At 42.2% G+C, this 25,078-nt stretch overlaps 1 protein-coding gene across 1 annotated transcript in view; it reads right to left on the reverse strand.

Moving 5' to 3' along the window:
* Nucleotides 1–24,993, reverse strand: part of LOC119157737 (c-Maf inducing protein) — a 139,136-nt gene extending 114,143 nt beyond the window's left edge. The window contains exon 1 of the mRNA XM_037408916.1: nt 24,185–24,993. Within this exon, the coding sequence (XP_037264813.1) occupies nt 24,185–24,481 (297 nt within the window). The 5' untranslated portion in view covers nt 24,482–24,993. The remainder of the gene's footprint in view (nt 1–24,184) is intronic.
* Nucleotides 24,994–25,078: the final 85 nt, after the last annotated feature.

The following is a 25,078-nucleotide window of genomic DNA, read 5'->3' on the forward strand; positions in this document are numbered from 1 at the left end:
TTCAAAACCTAAAGCAGACTTCTTGTCATCCTGTCAGTGACCCCGCCACGTACCGTGCCAGCGGCTCTGCAGGCAGAGGTAAGCCAAACAGGGTATCAATGTCACAGTTTACTATCACCAAGATGACTACGTGTGTAAGAAGGGCATTCTTCCCATCACTGCACTTACTCCATAAGGAAACCAGAAAGGGCATCAGGCCAAAGTCTGGCAGTTAAGCAGACACACTATCAGGTTTCCCACATTCAAAAATCTTGCTGCCAGGGAAGCACGAAAACTGCTTCCTACAGGCTGGGTGGCAGAAGGAAAATTAAGCGAGACCTAGGCAAGACCATTATTCTGCTGATCTGCACAGAGCTTTTAAGATTTTTATCTAGCTGAAGTCCAGTTCTCAAAACACAGGAGCTTCCTCTTATCACCCAGCAGCTCTTTCATTTTCAGCCTCAGTTCTTTTATCATTGTCCTGACAGAGCTTTATCTCCAACCATCCCTTTTGCAAAGGCCATAAGATCTCCTGAGCTGTTTTTATCTATCTGAAAACACAAATGGGAAGGTTGGGCCCACTGCAGCCCATCTCCCAGCATCTCTGCTAAGCTGTTTCCAGCAAGAAGCTCTCAGCAGCACTGAAGGAAAAAAAAAAAAAACTTCCTGCGACTAATACATACACCCTGCTCTGGCAAGCTGATTCCCAGATCCTCCACAGCAGAGCACAAAAGCTACCTTTACCATTACGTCCTTTCTGATGCAACAAAGGGAACCTATTTTCACATATGCAGGTGATTTCTGATGTGATTTCTGATGCGATCACATTGTTTAGGCTGAGGGTGCTACAGAAGACGAGACTGAGTCAGGAGCCTGTTTCCTGATCCCATGCCAGCAAGCTCAGCGGGTCAGCCCTGATGGAAAGGTCAGGCTTCAAAACAACCAGGTCCAGCTCTGTGCAAGGAGCCAACAGGCAGAGCAGAGAGGTTCTGACACAGAATTCAGAAGAGGTCCACACTCAGGGGGGAAAGTCCCTGCGCAGTGCACAAGCAAGGGAACCTTGGGTTGACTGTCCATGCCTGGTGTTCCACATAGAAAGCAAAACAGTCCTGAACATCCAAAAGACAAGCACCAAACATGGCATCTCACAGGAAACATAGTCATGTGTATACAAAAGCTCTTCTAAGTGATGAAAGAATTAAAAGACATGCCAGGGCTGAAGTCTTTTTCTTTTTTTTCTTTTTTTTCTTTTTTTTTTTATGGCATTTCTCTGTAAAAGAACTCATTTACTGCTGTCCCTGGTATTCATCATTGCATAACAACTTTGTAATTGCATGTTCAACTGCTACCACGTAGCATGTGAACGTGCTGGTGAACATTTAGCTCAAGTTAGAGACTTCATCATGAAAATCATTAATTATTTTTATGCACATGGCTGTTCTGGCTACTTCTGAAGGGTAATTTTTGTGTTCCCTGGCCCCAAGGCAGGATCTGTTAGTTAGCCATTTCATGTTTATACAGAATCCAGCCAGAAAGACTCACACTGGCTTGAAGACCAGAAGAACAAAACTGATTAATAAAAATAAAGTAATCCTACTGGCCCAGATAACATGCGATACAGTCAGGCAAGTAAACCTTTCTAGGTGGGTTTCTATCAAATAGGGTCATTGCTACTCCCTCACTAAAAAAGCTTTCTTTTACTCTACAGAAAAGCTTTGTATTAGTATTCCCTGAGCAGCCAAATATGCATATACAATTGCAGTGGGAATCCCAAAAACATGAACTGAGGCCAACACAGAGCATGCTGGAAACTCGCATTCTCCAATGCAAGACAGTAATGTCCGAAATTCCTCCAGACTCCTGCATCCTACCTGTTTTGACCACTGTCTGTACCAAGGATCATCAGCTACACCAAAACACCAGGTAGATCACACGTTTGAGGACCCAGTGCAAAGTCTGCTAAGCCAAAGGAAAGCTTCACACCAATTTTGGTGGCAGCTGGGTCTAACAAAAGATCAGACAACAGATAAGGTTTAATTAAACTTATCTGAACCGGGTCAATCAGAAGATAACTGGGGTTGTTTAGTCTGGAGAAGAGAAGACTCAGGGAGGATGTTACTGCTCTCTACCACTACCTGAAAGGAGGTTGTAGATACACGAGGGTCGGTCTCTTCTCCCAGGCAACTAGCATCAGGACAAGAGGAAACAGCCTCACGTTATACCAGGGGAGGTTTACGTTGGACATTAGCAAAAACATCTTCAATGAAATGGTGGTCAAGCATTGGAACAGGCTGCCCAGGGGGATGGTGGAATTACCAGCCCCGGAGGTACTTAAAAAATGCGTAGATGCGCTGCTTAGAGACGTGGTTTTGTGATGTGCTTGGCAGTCCTGGTTTAACAGTCAGACTTGATAATCTCAAGGTCTTTTCCAACCTAAATGATTCTTTGATTCTATAAAAGCTACAAATTAAACCAGATCTCAAACCTGTCAATGTTATGCAAAGAATTTGCATCACATACTGTTAAGTCTCTTTCAGTCCAGCAACTAAACTGTTGTTAAAAATAACACTACCTTCCCAATACTTTTTCCCCACATAAGATGCTGTCTTCTCACTAGAAATGTTCAACAACAATAGGTGGCCCCTTCATTCACAGTTTATTTGCATGCTAGGCCAGCTTCAATGGAGTGCTTAAATACAATGGAGACAAGAGCTTGCACAAGGAAAGATAAACAACAGTTGCTTTATCCTACAACTTGTTTCTGACATTTTAGGCATTACTGGTTTTTTCCTATGGACAATTTCTACGACATCTAGGCAGAAACATTTGCAAAAGAGCACTAGAGAGTATTTCCTCCAGTTGCTATCTAATTGTTGACAAGGCACATGCCTCCAAATAAAACCCCTTCTAGTGTCGTCTTAACGTGCATCCTAACCCAACAATAGGAATTGGGATGAAGAATCACAACACTGGCAAACATCATTGGTGTTTTAACAGGCACTGGGTCCCAAGTAACGCAGTTGCTTCAGCTGCACAGATGTCGCACAAGCCGCTGTTTAAATACTGCAAAGTGGTAATCTCCTGCTTTTGCTACTTTGAAACTGAGGAGGCAAGGGAAAATATTTGAATGTGCAGTCCTGAGGTCAGAGCTAAAGTTTGATTTGGGTTGGTTTGGATTAAGGAGAAACGTCCAAGAACAACTCGCTGATTTACTTTATTTCAGGACTTGGCACACAGCTTGGACCAAGTTCAAAATCCAACGACACTGCGCCAGAAAATGCTACAGAAAGAGCAGAGATAGGAGACATCTGGACTGTGTTAGGAACTTAGAGCCATAAAGTCCTTTAAAAATACTCTCTGCTCATGTTGGGACTTCTCTTGTTTTCGTTTCAAACAATCCAAATGTTAAAACTGTGTTTCAAATTAAAAGTAAAAAAAAAAAAACAAAAAAAAAAAAAAAACCAAGAAAAACCCAAGGCTCCCCTCCCCCAAGAAGGGCAACCCAAGCCAATTACAAAAGTAAAAACAAGATGATTTTAATGACCTCAGATGAAGAGCTCCTACAGTGAAAGTGGTAATTTCCAATAGCACTGCATCAATGCTCCTAGAGTGAAAGTGATAATTTTCAGTATTATTGCATCACTGCAAGCTTCTCACGCAAGTAGAACAGCAAACGTGTCCTATAAAACCATGGCCTCTCTGATCACTTAGTATTCCTGCTCTGACACACTGTTTTAACCTATGCAGGACATACTGAAAACAGGGGCATTACAGAAAACTTCGTTCTGACTAAAATACTGTGGTCTGGGTTCTAGGATATAAATGAAACAAAATATTTTAAAACGGTCATTTAATTGTTTCCATCTTAATTCCTTGCATTTGGCAGCAGTCATGATCACTTCACAACTGATTACATTGTATTTAAGGAACTATGCACTCCCTTTCTGGAAAGGCCCTTACGAAAATGAATGAAGGAGATGGATCTGGGAAAAGAAAAAGCTATTGTCAATTTTTGGTATTTATTGCAAAACTAGAAGAAATACAGGACGATTTATGCAGAGAGCTCTATCAGAAACCCAAGCAGTTTTCTAAATGAATTTGACTCAAAAACCCCAGTTGATGATGCCTAACTGATTAACCCTTAAAATAAATACATACAGTAAGAAAGCCTCTTAATGCCATCTCTTGAATGGAGAAGCACACTGGGCTCCCAGGCGCTTTGCCCGGTGGACTATGAGCCAGTGGCAGAGCTGGAGGAGCACAGGAGCTCCTACCTGCATGAGACTGCACCTCCACTAGCTGCAATGAATGAATCCCTCTTTCCCCCTTTGAGGACGAGATCAACTGACAGAGCAAGTAACAGAGTGCTGGAAGCTTTTAAGATCCCACAAAACACGGCTAGCAGAAGAGGGATTTCTCTGCATAGAAACTGTGCTTCCTGAAGCTTGTTGCATGTGAAGAATTCTTATTACTTTAGAATAAATATTTTTTAATTAAAATACCAGGCAATTCTAGCCCAAACTGTCTTCCAATACAAGTTCAAGCAGGACACTTAGAAGCCAGTTATTATCAAGAGAAGAGTCTGCACAGCTGAATTCAACACTACGACCAAAATCAAGGCTCAAATATACTCGAAACAGGTTTCAGTGGAAAGTCCTTAAAGTAGTCTCCAACAGTGAAAACTTCTGGTAAGGGTGAATTTAATTTTAAAAAATGCTACCTTCCACCCATCCACTTGTTGGGAATACTTAAAACAAACAAACAAACAAAAAAACCCACAAAACACACACACAAAAAAAAAACCCCACAACCAAAAAAGAGCCAGTATTTCATTTATTCCATAATCTTGATTACTTGTATCAATTAATAGGACATAGTATCCCATTCTTCCAAGTACATGTCTTGGCAAGCAAGGGCTATTCTGCATTCAGCAACATGCATGATTTCCGGCAATCCAGATCCAAGAATAGAAAAACAAGGCAAGCAAGACAGCCAGATAAACAAATCACTGGGATACCTGAAAACCCTGGAGATACTGTAGCCATTGTCATTTTACACCTAAGTTCCTTTGAGCCATTCTGACAGTACCAAATGCAGATGAAAACAAAAAATTAATGGGCTTCTTGGAAATAAAAAGAATACACAGAATTAAGCTCGTAAGCAAACAATCCAGAGACTAATTCCTGCAAAGGACATTTTTACCTGCACTGAACACCATGCCGTTCAACACAGTACACTGTGTGTTGACTGCACTACATTTGTTCAGTGCCCAATGACCCACCTCATTGAAGATTATTAGTTTTGTCATCTGCAAATTCTTCGGTATTTCATAGGTCTGATGCTGCTTCTGCCATTTGCCATCATTTGCATCAGCAAAATTTAAGTGTAAACTTCTGCCAAACCTATATCACAGCATTTCACATGCAGCACAGGAGAGATTGTCAGCTCTCGTTGCAAATATTTTATTTCAAATGACATACAGGAACAGAAGTACAGAAATGACAGAAAAGTCACCCGCTAAAGACTGCACATTAGAGTAACATCTCTGCAGCCGATTAATCTCAACCGTGACGGTCCTGCAAAGACATCTAGGCAGGAAAGCTCTTCCAACCCAATGGAGTTGGGCAAAATACAAAATCACCCTCCCCCACAAAATCCAACAACAACCAAACCCTCTTTACTGCAGACAATATTCCTCTTCTACTTTCCCATAGTAACTCAGAAAGCCAAGTCAAGGAGGACAGATGCAGGCCTGAGCTATAAAATCCAGACTTCATTTCCTATCGCTCCCCTCCCCCAGGAGCTCAGGGGTGTTTAGATTCTGGGCTGTGGTTTAAGTCCATCTGCGTTCTTCAAGTATAAACATCTTCATTGAAACCAGACTCATTCTGCAAAGCCATTCATTTAGTGAGCTCATCTGTGAGAGACACGGACTGGCACATTTCTATGACAACGAAAAAAAAAAAAAAAAAAGTAGCAGCTTGGCACAAATTAAACAGCTTTTTAAAGCCTCCCTATTGTTCCTGAGGCTGCTTTCTCTTTCCTCTAGCATCTATAGTTATCTCAGATATACTGCCCAGAACATCATCTCCCCCTAAAATGGTCCTTTTTCCATAGGGCATTTTGTAAGATGTTGATGTGGGGAGGAATGCTCAAAAACCAAAACAATCAAAGCAAAGGGAGTACTGTCCTCTCTAGTTCTCAACTGAATTAGAAATACATATACATCCTCAAGAGACAGTCCAAAGAGGGACCATAAAAGTCTGAACCAATAAAGCCATCCCAAAAAAATCCTCTCTTTAAAAATGAGTCCAAGTAGCTTGTTTTGTTTTGTTTAAATATCTTGCGGAAGATTAACTCTTGATAAAAAAAAGTAAAAGTAACTTTTTCTCTCCATCAAGAACAACAAAACTCATAAAAAACTGTCACCATTTGAAAACCATCATTCTTTCAATTGCTTGATCTCAATCTGGCTGGGGAAAAAGAAAAAAAAAAAAAAAAAAGACAACAGGGCAAGGCAGGTTATTTCAGTATAACCACTTCAGGTCAATGGTCCCACCTTGTAAAAGCAGATACAACAGGGAAAACATGACAGCATCTTTTCTTCACAAGGATTTCATGTCATGATACACATGATGATACAAAATTATGTCATTTTTTTCAGTCAAGATACAAACTTTTGATTCGGCTCAAGCAACTGATACAGTTTCTTAAAGCACTGCTTATTTAGAAGCCCACACACTAAAACAATTCAGCATCAGATAAACAAAGCAGTTTTCTCTGACATACGTTGCCAGTTAATGCAGAAATTCACATTGTACTGATGTTTGTTGTTCCATCCTTTCAAATCAATGACTGCCAGTTTACACGATTCATTAATTACAAGTAGTTAAGATTGTTTTTACTAGTATGGTACAGATGCCAAATCACTCTTGGTGATTTCCAACAAGAGCAAAAGATGCTATGAGTAGAAACAATGGAATGGACTCCCAGAATCTTGACATATGCCAAGCCACAAATATAATGCCAGAATAATCATTTTATTTTTTTCACTCCCATTCTCTCCACCTTAGTTTTTTGAGATCTAGTCTCAAGACAGACTTCGCTGAAACAGGCAATCTGTTGTGTCTTCCGCTAAGATCTCTTGAGTTCACAACAGCTCATGTCACGTGACCACAGAAATAATACATCACAGGAATAAAGAGATTCTGGTTTTTTAAGTCACAGAAACCTCAAGCGCAACTTCGTCTACTATGGTCAGTTTTTTCTCCTGGCATCATTGAAGGCTTCCCAGTCACACAGAGACTGCACCCATCCACTCAATGATCTTCATCTTGACAATGCTTTGACTCGATCTTTTACTCACAAGTCATTTTGTTTAATTTGCTTCAGACGTTTTTCCACACACGATTCACAGTAGTGATACACTGGCAGGCAAAGTACTGAAATGTTCCCAAAGGCATAGATGAAGGAAAACTCAGTTATTAGCGGATCTAGAAGGTACTACTTACTGCTTAGCCAGCTTGCCACAGACAGAAAGTTTATCTAGTACGTTATGGCTGTTCATGGTAGATGCAAGCTTGAGTTATGCAACTGAAACCAGTGACCTACTGGTGGAATCAGATGCTAGGAAGACAAAAGGTGTCCAATTCCAGCCCTAAGGACTCACTGATTCCTCCCAGAAGTCAAGATAGCAGTGAGACATAAAGCCCAGGAAAGGGCACCTCCTCTTGCTGACCAGCTCTCTTTAGTCAAGGACCAGAGCAAAAGCTGTAACATGCGATCACTTTCAGAAATGTTTTAAACTTAGAAATTAAATCAAGATGCAGGAAACTTTATTTTTATTAATTTCTAGTCAAAAAAGTATGAAAAGTGCATCCTGATTTTTTTGTTTTAACAAGTAGCTATTAAAGTGTTAAACCGTATTTTTCTGTGTGAAGTTTCCCATGTTACAGAATTAATACAGGAATAACAACTCAGGCTGAAGCAGTATCTTAGGAGGCCATGTGATAAACTATGGCAAATGCCACAGGACTCATTCTGTGCTAGCTCTCACATGGATCTGCAATGGGCAAGACAATGGGAAATACAGGCAACTTGGGGGAAACCAGAATTAAAGTACATCTCAATCTGAGAACAGAGATATCACACGTGGCAAGACTGAGTTCTCCAAGTGCAGCACATTCCCTTCCCCAGTTTATATCTGCAAATGGTGGGCTGCACTGTTTATTTTCTGCTGCCTACACAATGCATCAGATCTGCCTACCAGGAACACGTTACTATCTGCAGGACTGTTCCCCTGAGACACGTATACTCCCATGCACTCCAGAACCGGCAAAGACCACACAGTATCACGTTGTATTCCAGCTCTCTGCAGGGGTATCCTATGCCACGTCTCTCTTGCATATAAAGATACGCCACTTCTGAGACCAATGCAATCGTCACAGATGGTGATCAGTTACAAACAGGATGCATCCATCCTGCTGCACTTCACTGAAGAAACCAGCAGCAAACAGTTCCTTCCTCATCTCCACTGCTCACTTCTGTGCACTCAGAAATGCAGATCTTTACACTGCTGTCTCTGTCCCCACAGCTGACAGGATGGCAAGAAAAAAATTGAAGCTACAGGGCAACAGGTTCAATACAGGGCAATATGCTGGGCAGCGTATACAACCTCTTTTTACAAAGGTTAAGATTCACTTACAACCAGAGAGGTCCTGTTTTTTCCTATACAGATGAGACTTCCAGTTCCCTGATGAGGAAATGAAGTGATGTGACATTAAGCAGCTCATGAATTTCTTCAATTAATGCATTCTGCACAACGGAGACTTCCAGGGAATTATCTGCAACCACAGCAGTGCCTCATTCTCACTGCCGTGTCCCTGAGAATGAGTCACTTCAATTCCCATATTCTTGCTGCAGGCAGAGAGCTAAGGACTATTCCCTGTCTTCATTAGTCAGGCAAATGGTTGGAATCAAATGCTGAAACTACTTGCACGAAACTTTAATTAGGGTTACCTTATTTTCTGCATGTATTTGAGCATAGTTACCGTCAGCTCTTCACTCTTCATGTTGATTAGGGCTTATGCTACAGGAGGTAACACTGGCATCCCACCACCTTCAGGGAACAACTGAAGAGTGTGCCATACAACCACGGAGAGGATGGCAAAGAGAATAAAAAACAGTACCAAGGCAGTCTGAACCGCAGGAGGCTTGCAAGCAGCACACCTCCAACGCTGAGCTACATTACAAATCAACTGCAAAGCTATCCTGGCACAGGACACTATGTCGTGGGAGGAAAGGGGACAGCAAAGGCTGAAGAAGCCAACATTGGTAGATGACTCTGGGACCCTGATGTACAACGAAGCTCAGCACCATTCCACAGTGAGATCCAGGGCCAACACTCTCATTTCTGAACGTGTCAGCCCTTTCCAGCAAGTCATGGGGAAGCAGAAGGTGGAAGAAGACAGTTTCGAGATAGGCAGTATGCCTTACCACCCTATGAAGGGTCTTGAAGGTCAGCTACACCTGCAACAGGGCTCTCCTCAGCCACCAAACTCTTTATTGCAATATTACGCCAATTTAAAAGACAGTTTATCATTATTAAACTGGTTTGGGGGACATAGCGGTGTGACTGTGGCTGGTTTTACACATTTAAGGATACTGTAATTTTCATTTAGAAAAAAATTAGCAGAAGAGACAAAAAATCTGTGTTACAAGCGCTTTCAAATTTGAGAAAGCCTATGCTGAATACAGCTAGTATTCTGTATGTGCTTCATGTGATCTGCAAACTAGAGACACAGGAATTTTAGGCCAGGAGGGTGTCATTGACTAATGGGGATTCTCCCTTCCCTCTGGAGTATAGGTTTATGGAGGAATAAGATCATGTTCTCCAGGCAAGTTTATATGAAATGATTCATCTCTAGCCAGCTGCAGTCAAGACATCTGCTTGTTTTCATTTCACTACAGGGAGATTTGCGTGCCCCTCCCCCTTACCTCCAAAGGCAGCCAAGATTATATTCGATTATAAAAAGAAAACTTCAACAATTTCAAAACTAAAACTTCAGAAGTCGGGCAAATTACACAGAAGCCACAGATATACCTCTCCCCCACCTAAAGCACCCCTAAGGAACATGAAGTGAACACTAGGCTGAGGAAATCCTACTTAATCAACAGTCTATTGACTTTAACGCCAAAACATCTCCTCTGTACCCTGTGGTTTACATGCAGATCTGCCCAAATACATGAAAGTATTTTTTTGTTGTTTTGAGAATCCCTCACACATTCCACATGGGATCATGCAGACGGTCCTCGTGTGGTCAAATAAAGTTTGTGAACCCATGCCTTTATAGCCTTTCCATATTAATCTGCACTCTGGGCATATATCCAATTAAAGCCTCATGTATAGATCACTAGGTTACTAACTGGCCTGCATACTTGGGGGAAGGGGAAATAACAGGCTTATGACTGCATAATTTAACACTGCCTGTGCTTTCACTTTTGCATGCACAATTCTTTTTTAATCTAGTCTTACCATAAATAAAGAGTAATCAAGTTTTCTGAAGAGAAGCTCTGGTCCCTACGTGCTGGTACACACAGTAGCTAATGCTGAATGCACTTACATTAACACTAACTCCCGTGCAAAGACGACAAGGTCTTTTCACAAACATGTTACAAAAACAGGAAGCAAAGGGGAAAACTTCAGTGTTTGGAAACAGCAGAGCATTGTTTGTACAGGCTTTTCTTACAAATGCAAGAGGGAAAAAAATATGGGTAACATGAAATCCAAGCACAGCAAGAGTCTTAGATCAGACCTAAGGGTCTCAAGACAGCAGCTCTCAAAAGATCTCCAGGTACAGACTGTACAGGCAAGAAGATGCACAGGGTACAGAGGGTTTTTTTCCCCTCTTAGTTCTCCTAAGAAAATCTGACAAGTAAACATACAACCTCCCAAACCCTTGACATTAAAGGTAGATAACATAAAACAGTGCTGCATCTTTATCTCAATTAAAACAGGTATGATAAACGAAGAGGCATTGGGAAACACATAAACGACCAAATTTAAACATTTCCATTATTTTTAAACTGCATTTGAAAAGTAAGATACAATGGCATATGCCTTGCAGACTGTGGGCCACCCCAGAAGGCCATCTTCACCTCACATTGAGAAGCTGCACTATGGACCACATCCCTTCAAGATGAGTCAAAAAGCCCCAGTCGCAATCATACGGCAGTCACTAACTCAGAGACTTCCCTTTTCCGCTGCAGCACACATATCCAATCTCTAACTTGAAGCTGCTTTGTTTATATTTTTTGTATCCTTACCTCCTTTCTTTCCCCTCCCCCTTCAAGTCCACTCGCGCCACGCTGTACTATCATAAATGCATACAGCCTACACCATATATAGATAATGCGTGTAGTTAGTGCTGCCTTAATCCTGACTCACTCCAGGTTTAAAGCCATCCAACCTACACCAGTCCACAGGTTTAAAGCAATAAAGGATTAGCCCTGTACTTGGGCAGGCACCAAGGAGGGCTCAGCGCTTTCCCATGTCGTCTGTCTCCACGAGGGAGCAGCTTTATACACGGTCAACTCCCACGACAGATTTGATTTCAACAGATTTAAAGTACATTAGTCAACCCAAGTCACTGGGGACATTTGAAATAACTTACAATAAATCAGAGAACATTAATTTCAAGGGAGGCAGTGACATAGCACCAAAAGAGGCATTAAGTTAGTGTTAGGAGAGAAGCCGTTAGCAATATTTCTCAATGCCAGTAATTTTTTCACCATAAAGACGAGAGCAAGAAGACGTTACAGTCTTCAGGCAAATGCTGGGCTACTTAAGCAAAGTGGTTACCTAGAAGGGGTATTTCAGTGTTTAATACCAAAGCGCATGTCTGGTCCTGTGCATTTAATTTAATTTCAAGCTCCCCCAGCTTTACTTCCCGTTTCATTCACAGCAATCACAAAAGATGAATTATCTAACCTTAGAAAACGTGTTTTCAGTCAGACGAGACATGTTGACTGTGTCCGTACTTTCACCTTCAGTTCCGTGCCAGCACAAGTTTTATGTTTTCTTCAATGTTCACATTATTTGGTTGCAAAGTAGATGGGATTTTCAGTGCCAGGAGTCCACTCATGACGTTTGCTCCTCTGAGAGAGGAGGAAGAGCCTGTTCTGTGCCTCTGGATGTCAGGCTATTTTTTAGTTAAAAATCTAAAAACATTCCTCAAAAGTCACTGCAATAGTAGTGACCAAAAAAAAAAAAAAAACCCAAACCAAACCACACCACAAAAAAACAAACCTGAATGATCTGAAAGAACCATGAACAGCTGAAAGAATAACTAAATAAAGTAATGACTAATAATTTGCACTTGCATAATATCTTTCATCAATGTTCCTCACTTCCATATAGCAGGAAAGAAAAGTGGCTGCATTTCGTAACAAAAACGATCAGGAATAATACTTTGAGCCCTTACCACACAGTTGAAAATGCTTTTGCTTTGTAAGGAATATGTGAAAAAGTATCAGTATTCCCACACTGAAAGAAGTTGGAGCTCATTTTCCAATTCCGTGATCATGCTACCATAACCTATTTACTAAAGGTAGAAGTTTATAGCAATTATTTTGTAGATTTTCTTCCCATTTAAACAATGACTGAACAACATCTGTAACATGACATTGTTTTCCCTTTCTCCAGACATCCAAATAAAACTCGCTGTTCTACACTAGCATTGGATAAGGAACATGAATCATCTTCCACAAGGAATCGACAGGTACTCAGAACTATGGGCATTTCACTACCGAGCAGTAAGGATACATCTCATTCAACACAGTCCAGCAGAGTAGACAGCAATCTCCTCTGCTGCAAAAGTAAATGCTGTTCTTCAAAGCATCACTGGGCCTTTCACAGTTTTGGTCCCTTCCTTCCTTTCTCAGAGCCAAGATACTCGCTGAGTATCAGACAGCAGAACACCACAGCTACAGTCAGAGCACCCAAGGAAAGCACACACCCAGAGCTCCTCACCACTGACACCCAGTGCCCTGCCTGGCACTGTAACAGCCAGGGCAAAGAAATCTCTCATTGTGCAACTTTTCAAACTGCCAGGAATAACTCCACACTCAGATCTCCCCAACTAGAACAACTGCAGAGATGGTAAAAAAAAAACAAAAACAAACAAAAAACTGCAGAATTGCATTAGCTTACACCAATAGCTAACAGATCCACTATTTAAAAGTCCACATAAATTTCTACCTTCTTACAGCTTACATTGCAGTAGAGAGAAACGTAGTGCTTTGAGATGCCACCGCAATCATCTTCTTCTCAAGTGATTCCTAAATTTAAGAACTCAACATCAGAAAGTTTGTATAGTAAATCCAAGGTATGAGAAGGGAGAGAGAACTGCTGATCTTTTTTCAAAAACGGATCACAACACCATGCTTCTATAGTAACTTTGCAAACGCACTCACATCCTGAAAATTTCAGTGCAGTCAAGGTTTCCCTGACTTTCTACTTCTAAATTCAATCTTAACAGCCTCTAAAGCAAAAGCAAAGTGGTAGGTTGTCGGAAGTGACTATTAGGAGAATATACAAAGCATGCACGCTGCAGAAAGCGAGAGGCTTGAACTGATTGGCACCTGGTTCCCTGACAGAAATTTTCTTTGCAGGAAGATTGAAGGGTAGTAAGAAGAGCATGACACCCTGGGCCACATTCTGCTGTCAGTCACTCTCCCACACTTCCACTGATTTTTCGTGAGATTTACAACCATTAAGAAAATGAATAGCCATCAAAAACAGGAGGGAAGATGCCGCCTGGTAGCCAAAGCAAAGAAACTTCATTCCCACTCCAACTCCTACCAGTCATTTATCATGAACATTAGGGCAAGGCACAACATGCTACTGATTCTTGGTGTTCAACCTAAGACACTCCAGAGTGAACCACAGATGTATACACCAACTGAGTAACTGACACGTCCAAAAATCTGATCCATACTTATTTGTTTCTTTGTTTTCCCCATGTATAAAACACTAACCATAAAGCACTTCAAGAAGCTGAAGCACAGTGAAGTTGAAACCCAAGGAGTTTTGTAGAATGGAGTCATTATACTATCATCCAAAAATCATTTTTTCTGATCATTTTAAAAGCCAAAAATAATCCCTCTTTTTTTTTTTTGTTCACAGAAGGTCAAAAAGACATTCATATTTATGGAAAAAAACATACACATCCTTAGTATGTTGATTAAAAAGTTGAATTCCACTTGGCAAGTTTCAGACACCTTTTTTTAAATGCAGTTTCTGCTTTACTATTAATAATGCCTATCCTTGAAAATGGTTAACAAAGTCATTCAGCCTTCTTTTAGGTGCTTGCACAAACAAAGCAAAAACACAGCCGGCTCGCAATATGCACTACTTGTTTTACAGTAGCAAACAAAACACTTCATGGTACGATGGAAGCCCATTACAACAGGAACCAAACATGGTACGAGACACCTGTCGATCCCAAAAGCTTAGGTTCCAATAGCCAAAACAGACAAAGACTCAGAGGAACGGGCCACTGTCACATAAAAAACAGCACAATCACAGCTTTACCATTGAGAAATCCCTGCTCTGTACTGTTGGGAAGACACATCATGGGGTATCTTCAGGAGGTCTAAGAAAACAAAGGTTTTCTTTTCAAAATTATCCAAACTGTCTACCTGCACATGCAATTACTTAATTTTGCTGTTAGATGTTTGCTGTCTAGACATAAATAAAGAATGAGGCAATTTTTTTGTTTACAGAATTCTTGCCTTACCTTTGGGTTAACACGATCACAAACCTCATCCATAAAATATGCATAGACATCTATATACTTCAGAAATACATACAACATAATATTTTTTTTCTCTTAGAAATACTTCTTATTTCGCTTGCAAACACAGTTTCTTTAGGCCTAGGAAAAATACTAGATAAAATATAAATATAAAATAATGATATTTGGAAATGCATTTATGTATTCTCAAAAAAAGCCCTCTGATTTAGCTTAATCTCAGCTTTCATCAGGCAACATTTATTGTACCACATGTGGCATCTTTGTAAACAAAACCTTACAAAACCTAAATCCATTTCTGTACTTTAAGATTTGAATTTAAAATTTTTAAGAAGGAGAAAAAGATTTTATTTTATTCAGCATTTCTTTAAGCATTGGAAATCCAAGAAGCAAAAGCCCTTTAGGGACAGAGTTGCATGCATTCAACATCCTCATTCTTAGTATCATGAAGTTAGAAATCTGGAGTTTGAGAAGCATTGGATATTCATTTTTTATTCATCTTTTTTGAAGCCCTAGTTATTACTCTTCTCCTCAATGACAGTGACAGCCATTTTTCCTTTTAAATTTTCCATCCAATGAGAAAATCATGCAACCTCTTGGTCACAGGAACAAGAACTTTAGGGAAACTGCAAGATACTTTGAAAAGCGCAAGAGCTCTTACCGCTGAAACAAGCGGTAATCCTGAGCAGAAAGGGAGAGCAACACTCCAAGGGCCCAGCACATGAAAGGCTTATCCCATTTTAAACCTCACACGTTGCCACTGCCTCCAAAGTGAAAATGGCTATGGATGTGTTTATCAAGCAAGACAACAGCAGAAGCAGCAGCACCACCTTCCTACGCTTCCAAGAAACTGGGGGCAGCTACCCCTGTAGAGGATTCACCCTCACGCAAGCTTCAGCCAGGACCACACACCACAGCAGTATTCCAGCAAATTTCAAGACCAAATGGGGGAAAAGCGATCAATTTGCAGTGAGCAGCGTATTTTTTTTAATAAAGCTCTACTGTCTGGGGAAGAGAGGCAGGAGGGAGCTGGCGCATGGCGCACAGAGCAGCAGCAGCGGGAGCTAGAAGGACCTTTCCAGGAATTCTGAATGAGAACGGCATGCACGCTGGTGCAGTCTGAATCAGGGGTGCTCAGCAAGCCAGACTGCACCTCCCGGCATCACGGACATCGGCTCACACTCCTCCCACAGCACCCTGACATTTCAGCTATGGGGATGCAAATTAAAAAAAAAAACAAAACAACAAAACCCAACAAAGACAAATAAACAAAATTGTCCTGTCAGTAATTACCTTTGCTGGTCCACCATGACTCTACCGAATAATGAAACATTACTACACCGTAGCAAATCGCATATGTTTTCCCCAGGCTTGCCAGATATGAAGGTGCAGAGGAAGCACTTGGTCCCATGGTCTGTCACATCTTGAAGGTGCTCGCTGCTGTCCTTGCCAGGGCTTTCAGCCCGCAGTGAGCAGTCCTCCCGAGTTTCTCTGTCCCTAGCCCAGAGTTTCCCCACAGACGAAAATAATGGCACAAACTCACTTTCCACCGGGACAGTGCTGCCTAAATGTTGGCGTAAAATGGGTGAAGCAGCGACAGCTTCTACACTGTTTCTGTGTAACAGGGAAATTTCCAGCAAGCCTCTCACTCATACAAGAGCCACTCCTAGCGCAGGCTGCCCAACGCCTCGAGATCTGCCGACCCAAGAAAAAAAAAGTGGGGCTCTGTTTTGAGGAGAGCTGTACAAGCCTAAGAGTAGAGTCGGCCATCTCCCCCAACAAGCAGGCAACCTGAAAGCTGCACCGTGATCTTTCACTGAACCTTTCTGGCTTTCTGAACAGCACATCCTGCCATTCACATTACAGGCAATGAATGGTAATCCCTCTCCTCAAATTACCCTACTGATTTCAACAGAGCGAGACCAAGAATGTACGTGACCAAGTGTACTTCCAGTTCAGATTTTAGTCATTGCAACTTGACGAGTTTCTTGGGCTCAATTAGTAACAGCACACATTTAGCAGATGTGCTCAAATCCAGAAAAAAACAGATGCCTTTTTTCCTAAATTTCTAAAAAAAAAAAAAAAAAAGGCTTAAAAATATTTCAAAACATCCTGAAAACTCAGATTAAAGTAAAAGGAAATAGCCTTCACCATGAACTCATGCCCTGGACACCACAGTCTGTGACCTGGCATGTCACCTGCTTTTGTGTTTTTGCACTCCATTGGCCCTGTCCCATCAGTCATGGGGCAGCCCAAGAGGCAAAGACAAGAAATTAAGTACTGGAAATGCCAGTACTGGTAACATCAAATGTCCACAAAACCTGCAACAAGACCCCCTCCTCCAAAACCAGAGAGTATTGTTAAATTCCCCTAATTTTTAAGCCTATGAAGTGAAGGCCTTTTAATTTAGCACCTGGTTCTGACTCATTCATGTTCTCCTCCATGACCACAAGAGCTAAAACTTCACCCTCCACTGATCGGTTATAATGTATGCTTTTCAATTGTCTTTTCCTTTTCCTGGTGTTGCCCCTGCATTCTTAAATATTGTGCAAAACAGGAAAATTTTATGCAACGATTTAATAATACATTGTTTTTGGCAGCAATTCCAGCCTACCATGTTTCCCCCTCTCTTCTTCCTCAACAGCCTGGTGGACTATATGCTGAAACAGATCAGCTCCCTGATCCGGTTAAAAGACAATAGATCTGCAAAAGGTTAAAACAGAGAAATCATTCCCCAGCCAGTTCACACAGATTTTCTCAACCTGACCCTGCAGACTGTTAAGCGTGTACAAAAGACATATTGACGCGGCATGGCACAGATGCAGAAAAGAACGGCAGAGGCCAGCATTACTAAGCCAGCATTACTGCCAATGGCACTGCATCATCAGATGGTGTGAAAAAGTTATTTATTCAGTGCACACACATGCACAAGAGCTCTACATATATTGCACATGTTAGAGTATTAATCACCTTCAAATGCACGATTGTTTATGGAGTTAAGCACTACATACCTATAAACACATGCCGAGACAGAACAAACCTGATGCACCTAGCACTGCTCAAAACACTAACAAGCACGCCACAATCTACCCATGCAACCCACAACCTAATTAATTCTAAAGACTCCAAAAGGCTTGAATTATTTGAGGTAGCTCTTTTCATTCACAAATGCTATGTGGGGAGATGAGTAAAACCCCATTAGCCCAGTCATGCTTACTAACATAGAAGGAAATGAGAGAAGCCTTTTTGCTGTACCACGTTAAAACTCACCTGTTATTTAGGAACTTCAGAAGTACGAACAAATTCTATGCAATAAATGAAACAGCTGCAAAAAATCACTCCTCTCGCTGTACTAAACCTACCACATTTTTCCTTCAAAAGCATCCCTCAGCATACACAGTTCCGTCAATGATTTTGGTGGGACCGAGGCTTGAGCCCCTGTCCTCCCACTCTTGCTAACAGTGCAAACTTAAGCTTGCAAACCGGAACGTCGCTGCAGATGGGATTCTCAGCCTAGCCTTTCACCTCTGAAAAACTAAATGTCCTTTTGGTGTTTCACAGAATCATAGGATCATAAAACGGTTTGGGTCGGAAGGGAGCTTTCACGATTATCTAGTCCGACCCACCTGCCATGGGGTTCACTAGACCAGGTTGCACGAAGTCCCATCCAACTTGACCTTGAACACTTCCAGCGATGGGGCATCCACAGCTTCTCCAGGCAGCACATCCTTTCCTAAGGAGAACCACACCCCAACTTCGACCTTCTAGCAGACTCTTCCCATCACTAGTTAAAATGTTCCACTACAAAAAAGAAATGATCTCACAGCTCCACAGAGGCCCAGCCCCATGAGGGACGGCTGAGCTCCTCCAGTCCCAGTTCTGTTGTAGGATCAGGTCCCCACTGAGGACCACAGGCAATTTACAAGCTTCCTCAGGGGGACTATTACCACCACGTAGTGGCTAGCACCATATCTTTACTCCCCAGCCAAAACGAAAAATGAGGCAGAAGTATTTCTGAGTATCCTTTTTATTTATGCTCCTAAACATGTAAAATTTACTGGCTGGGTGTTAACACTCATAGCCTTGAGAGCTCTCACTCTATCAATGAATATAGCTTCTGTTTTCATATTTTATATAAGCTCTATACCATATAAACACATACCTTAACACTACTGACTTATAAATACACTTTTTAACCACTGTAGGAACTATATATTCAAAGGTATGTTTGATAGGTACTAAACAGCTTTAAAGAAGTATCACTTTGGGTTTTCTTACACCGAGCTACTAGCTAATACAGCAATAAAATAGGTTTGTCACTACAGAGTAATATACCATTAAATCACCAAGTCTTCAGAAAAATTTGGGTTTCATTAATGCAGGCGCATGCCTGCCTTCAGTTCTGAAAGAGAATCTCAATTTCACCAGCACAGACGACATGGAGCAATTTGCTGTGAATTTGCAGAGTTCTGAATTATCAATGGGTTGTATGTAAATTATGAGATTCAACGCTCTTTCTGATGTGCCTGAAGAAAACACCTGCTGGATGGAACAGGGTAAACCAGAATACACAAAAACATGTACACTCAAAACCCGTACAGGTACCACTTCTTGTCAAATGAAAACAATCATTTGCAACAGTAAACAAGAAGAAATATTAAACAGTAACTGAACATTCCATTGTTATAATGGATCCAAAAAAATTATCTTAAATTGCTTTGTTATTTATGTGTTTATGCTTATTTATACACATAAAGATGGCAGGCCCACCGCACTAGTTTTAAGTCACATTCGCAGAGCTCCATCAATAGCACGGGCCTTGACGACAGCACTTGGTTTACTGAACAGACTGTTTATTTTACTTTTCTATTATTATTATAGCTAATTCATAATCATTTTATTTGGAATTTGGATAATGCTACAATATTCCTTTTCCAGGAAAGCTTTAAGAAAATTCTTCTTATAAGACTGTTTTGAAATTTCTGAGCTCTGCATAATACTTCCCACTTGAGCTAATTGTTTTTCAAAGGAAATTTAATTTTTAAAAGTGTGTTTTTCTAACTAATGGGAACCTGTGCTAAAGTAAACAATGAGTCTGGCTTGATAGGAATTTTTGCTCTATCTTTACCAAAAGAAGGAAGGAAAGACATGTAATAGCATGCTGAAACACATGCAGTAGCTTAATTGTTGAATTTTCAAAAACAATCAGAAGACAATTTTCTACTCTGCTTCGCCTGTTTGAAGTAGACCATCCTGCCCCTGCATCATTTCATATTAATTCAGTATATTCTTCTCTCTAGAAGAAAATATAAGTGCAGTTCCCTAATCCACTTATATTCTTGTTTCAAGTATTTTTCCCACTAGCTAGCTTGTCAATAAACTACTGTCCTCACACATCACTTTTGTACAGAAAAAAGTTTAAAAGACACTCAAACCTTACCAGGATTGTCACCAGCTCTGAACAGAACATCACATTACATTCAACCTACCTGCCAAGGCAAAACCAAGAAACGGGCATGAAAAGCTAAAGTTTCCACCTCCTTGAGGGATATTAATGAGTAACTTCACCGTTTCAGTTATATCTTCCCAGATGGGAATTAGAGGTCATCCCTAGCCAGCAAAAAGGAATCACTTATTCTTTCCTTTTCTGCTGTGCATACGTATGTATCACAAGTCTTTCTTGCAACTCAGTACTCTAAAACTCATTGTCCTAAACATCTACTCCCAACTGGTGCAAGTAAAAGAATTAAAGAGAAAAGCAGGGCAGAGACATGAAAGGGACAAGGCAGAACAAGTTCAGTTATGACAGCTACCTTTCAACCACTGAAAACTAAATTTTAACATTTCTGCTGAAGATAGTCATAGGGTTATTCTTCACACACAACTAAAAAAAAAAAAAAAATCACACAAGGAATATCAAATTGGATTTTATTTCTGTCTTTGTTTTTACTATCACTGCCCTTCAAGCTGTGCAAGGACAGATCTCACTGGAAAAAAAAAATCAGCAAAGGCGCTACATTTGAGTTTGGTAGGTGTTTATAAAATAAACATTATTCCTCCCATAGGGGAGAAAGTCAGATTCATCCCCAGGCAAGCTGTTGTCCGGCAAATCAAGTTTCTAAGTATCAAAATTTGCTACTGGGACTTTAGCGTTTACATTTAAAAAAAAAAAAGTTATAGATCTGCATTTACTTTCACCAAAAAAACTTTAGCTAGAATGAAAGCCTGGGAAAGATGCAAGTGAAACTGTAATGGTGAAACTGTACTATATTTAACCCATTCTTTGAGAAATGAGAAACACGAAGCAAACAATGGAAACAACATCAGTCAGATAAAAGTCCCAACACACCTACAGTTATGGGACTCTCCACACCACAAGCTAATATCTTTCCATTTGTTAACTGAGCGTATATACCAATTCAGAACACAATTGTTACTCATTTTCAATTAACGTAGACTTATTTTAATTGAAACAGTCACTTGCAACAATGTCAGAAAAAGCGCTTTGTAAAGAACATTATTTTTTTCCACCCTAAATTCTGCTAAAATAAGATGGCCAAACACTTTTTCCATTGCGTACTTGCATGGTGCTTCTGCTACAGGAAGCTATCTTGTCAGCACAGAACATGTAACTGCCTAATTAAACAACGGAAGTAGTTACCTCTCACAGAAAAAAATCTGTAAATAGGGTCTCATTGGCCAGAGTTATATGTGGGCACATACAGTGTCTACTTGTGGAAAAAAATGCAGATGGAATAATCCATACGCAAACTAATGCTAACTCCTATATTGCAGGCCAGGCACTGACAAGTAAGAGCTTGTGGGGAGAAGACTTTAATTCAAATATATGTCTCAGGTGACAACAAAAAGGATAGAAAGTGCCTAGAATCAACAAATAACTTATCCACTGTACTAGAGGATATAATTTGCCAGATCTGGATTTAGCTGTCATTACAACTTTTGCTTTCAAATGCAAAACAATGTGATGTTGTTTTCCTGTTCAATTTTATTCATGTTATATAGAATGCAGTAAAACTCGTCATGCCAGAGGATTTGCAAAGGGATGATGTGAAGATTAATTACTGGCTGCTCATAAAGGACCCTGCCTGTGGAAAGTTCTATGTGTAAAAATGACCTTGTTATCAGAGTTGTTGAGTGCTTCCAATGCTCACTTTCAATGGGCGGTATGGGTATTTTTCTACAGTTTTGGAAAACCAAATTAGTTCCATCTAAATATCCACCTACAGTTTCAGGAGGTTTTGGCATTATGCCTGTACCCCATTTCCATAGGCAGTGGGGGTTAAACTACCGCAGATCTTGCTTAAATCACACCTTTTCAGCTGGGGAAAAAAAAAAAAAAAAAAAGAAAAAATGAAAAAAAAAAAAAAGTAAAATCTAGATATTGTAAAGCCAATGTCTGGAAGACACCTGCTAATTGTACCCATACATTCAGGCAACAAGTGAATACGGATCTTATCCTTGTGCCCTAATTACTCCCTGGAAACCAAAGACACTACTTGAAATAATAAAGCACTGATATTTCTGTGAACTTGGTATTTACTTGGTGAGTTAGCACTGGAAAAAAATGATAAGGCGGAAGACCAACCACGAAGAGCACTGCTTAACAAAATGGAGCCTGCAATGGTACGTACAATGTTTTAGTATCTTCTTGCTATTTATATACATGAAGTAATTAGGAATGAGAACACCTCAACGTTAATTAAAGCACGACCCCATAGGACTTCAGAAATTTTTTCAGAGATGGTTTCTTTGGCGACAGCTTTGCCAGCGAGCGGAGTTTGACGTCTCCTGTATAAATACAAGTTCATGCCTAGTATTGCCACATTGCAGTGATTAACATCTGAAGCATGATCATGCCTCTGTCTACCGGTATCCCTCTCGTCTGCTCAGAAATAATCAGCTACGGATACTGCCAGGAAAATGCCTCATCTCCACTGATACTCAACTTCCCCTCTACACTGATGGTATCTTAATAAAATGAAGAACTGCAAAAGCTCCTTGTGGTCGTGTCTTTCAGGGGTTTCCTCCAGCAATGCTCGACTGAGTCTTCCTTCTCCCTTTACACAGTAGTTCTATCAAAGAAAGAAAAATATTCCCTTGGAAACATCCTCGGCAGCTCGGTGGAAAATGGTAAGCAGAGATGTCATTGTGGCACAAAAAAGGGCTCCGTGAGAATAGGCAGCTGGCCTACCTGAAGGTTAAAGTAGGTCCCACTGAAAACCTGCTTTGAATACTCCACAGCAGAGCGTGATGCAGGAGACGCATTTACACACACTAGGTCTCTGCGTACCGAAGTGTGAAAAAATCCAACCTCTGAGCACAGCACAGACTGGATGAAACCCATTGAAATACACCATTAACAGAAATTCACACAAAAGCCAATCCACTCTCTCATATCACGAGTGTCCTATAGGAAGGCCAGAACGAAGCCATTGAGAAAAATGAGACACTTGCATATAAATCAAAAAACCAACAGGATCGAAGTACTGAATGATTAAAAATCAGTGTAAAGCATGTTTTGCAAGCTGTGTTAATTGCTATTTCACAAAATTTGGATGTAGCCCCGTCACATATTATATGAATGTCGAAGTAATACCGGCCATGAAATTTTAAGCCGTACATGTAAACATAAATCATATTTTTAAAGGCTGCAGCCGTCTATTGTACATCTTTTGTACTGTTGATAGCACCACCTTGCCTTTTTCTCTTGCATCATTTTCCATCAGGAAGAAAACCCTGAAGGAATCACCGTATTTTACGATCCCATTTGCCTGTGCCTGGGCAGGGAATGTGACCTGATCAGAGCCCCAAAAACAGGCCCAGACCAAAGCAGAGCAAAGACGGTGCAAAGCCCCAGCCTTCGCCCTCGGATTAAAAGCATCCTCCGCCTCCCTCACCTCCAACTTGGGCGGCCAGAGCTCTGCTGACTCTGGGTTCGGAGAGAAATGGCTCAGTGTGGCGATTCCACGTCAGTGTCATGATGAGGAGGGAGGAATGAGAAAATAAAATAATAATAGTAAAAAAAAAAAAATTTAAAAAGGCACAAATGGCCAGCAAGAGGCAAAAGGCAGTAACAGTAACAGCAATAATAATGAAGACTAGACTCGCTCGGAAAAAAAACCTCACCGAAACTGCAGTACGGAATACCGCCGGATTACAAAGGACACAGGGACCCCCGGGGGCACTCCGGACCCCTCCGGCCAGCCCCCGGCACACGGCGCCCCCGGGGGGCACGGCGCAGGGCCGGCCGCCGCACAAAGGCGCGGGCACCCCCCGCCGCCCCCCGATGCCCCGCGGGGCGGGGAAGCCCCCCGGGGCCGCGCCGTGGCTGCCCCCCGCGGCGGTGGCGGTGGGCCCGGCCGGGCTCTTACCGTGGCCGAGGCGACGCTGTTGTCCGCCAGGGTCAAGTGGTGCGGCTCCCACCGCCGCAGGAACTTGGAGGTGAGGATCTTGCTGAGAAACGTCCGGGGGTGCCGGATGACACACACCTGGATGTCCCCCTCCTGCAGCAGCTTGTACCTCATGCCGTTGCAGTGGAGCAGGGCTCTCCGGCACGGCGCGGCACCCATTTTATTCCCCTCGGGAGCGGACATCTCGCCCAGCAGCGGCTTGCTCTCCTCGGTCTGCCTGCGGTCGCTGCCCCCGCCGGAGCCGCCGGTGCGATCCATGGCAGCCCCGCGGGTCGGGGGTGGCGCTCGGCGGCGGCCGCCCGGGGGGAACCGCTCTCTACGGGCGGTAGAGACGGGTAGAACCAATAAAATAAAAAATAATAATAATAATAAAAAATCCAACCCCACGCGGCGGATTAAAAAGAAAACGCTGGGGGGGGGAGAGGGGGGTCGACAAAAAATCTGTCAGGGAAGATGGGGGAAGGGGCCGGAGCGCACCGGCGGGGAGCGGGGGGAAGGGGGAACGGGAAGCGATAAAAATCCTTATTCAAACTTCAGAATCCGCCCCCGGCGGGTCCCCCTCGCGGCTCTCAGAGCGCCGCGTCCATGCTCCCGGGCGGGCGCCGGCCGAGCGGAGGGTCGGCTCCCGGCGGGGGCGGCAGACAAAAGCCGGCGGCGGGGGCTCCTGGCGGCGGCGGGGGCTGCGGGGCGTCCGGCCGCGGCTCCTTCCTTCCCCCCGGGGCGTGTGCGCGACAGCCTGCGGCGGCGGGCGCGCGTGTGCATGTATGTGGGTGCGTGTGTGCGGCCGTGGGTGCGGGTGTGTGTGCGCGGCGGGGGCGGGGGGCGGGGGTGTGTGCGGGTGTGTGTGTGTGTGTC

This window comes from Falco rusticolus, chromosome 15, assembly GCF_015220075.1.
Source record: "Falco rusticolus isolate bFalRus1 chromosome 15, bFalRus1.pri, whole genome shotgun sequence".
Taxonomy (NCBI): domain Eukaryota; kingdom Metazoa; phylum Chordata; class Aves; order Falconiformes; family Falconidae; genus Falco; species Falco rusticolus.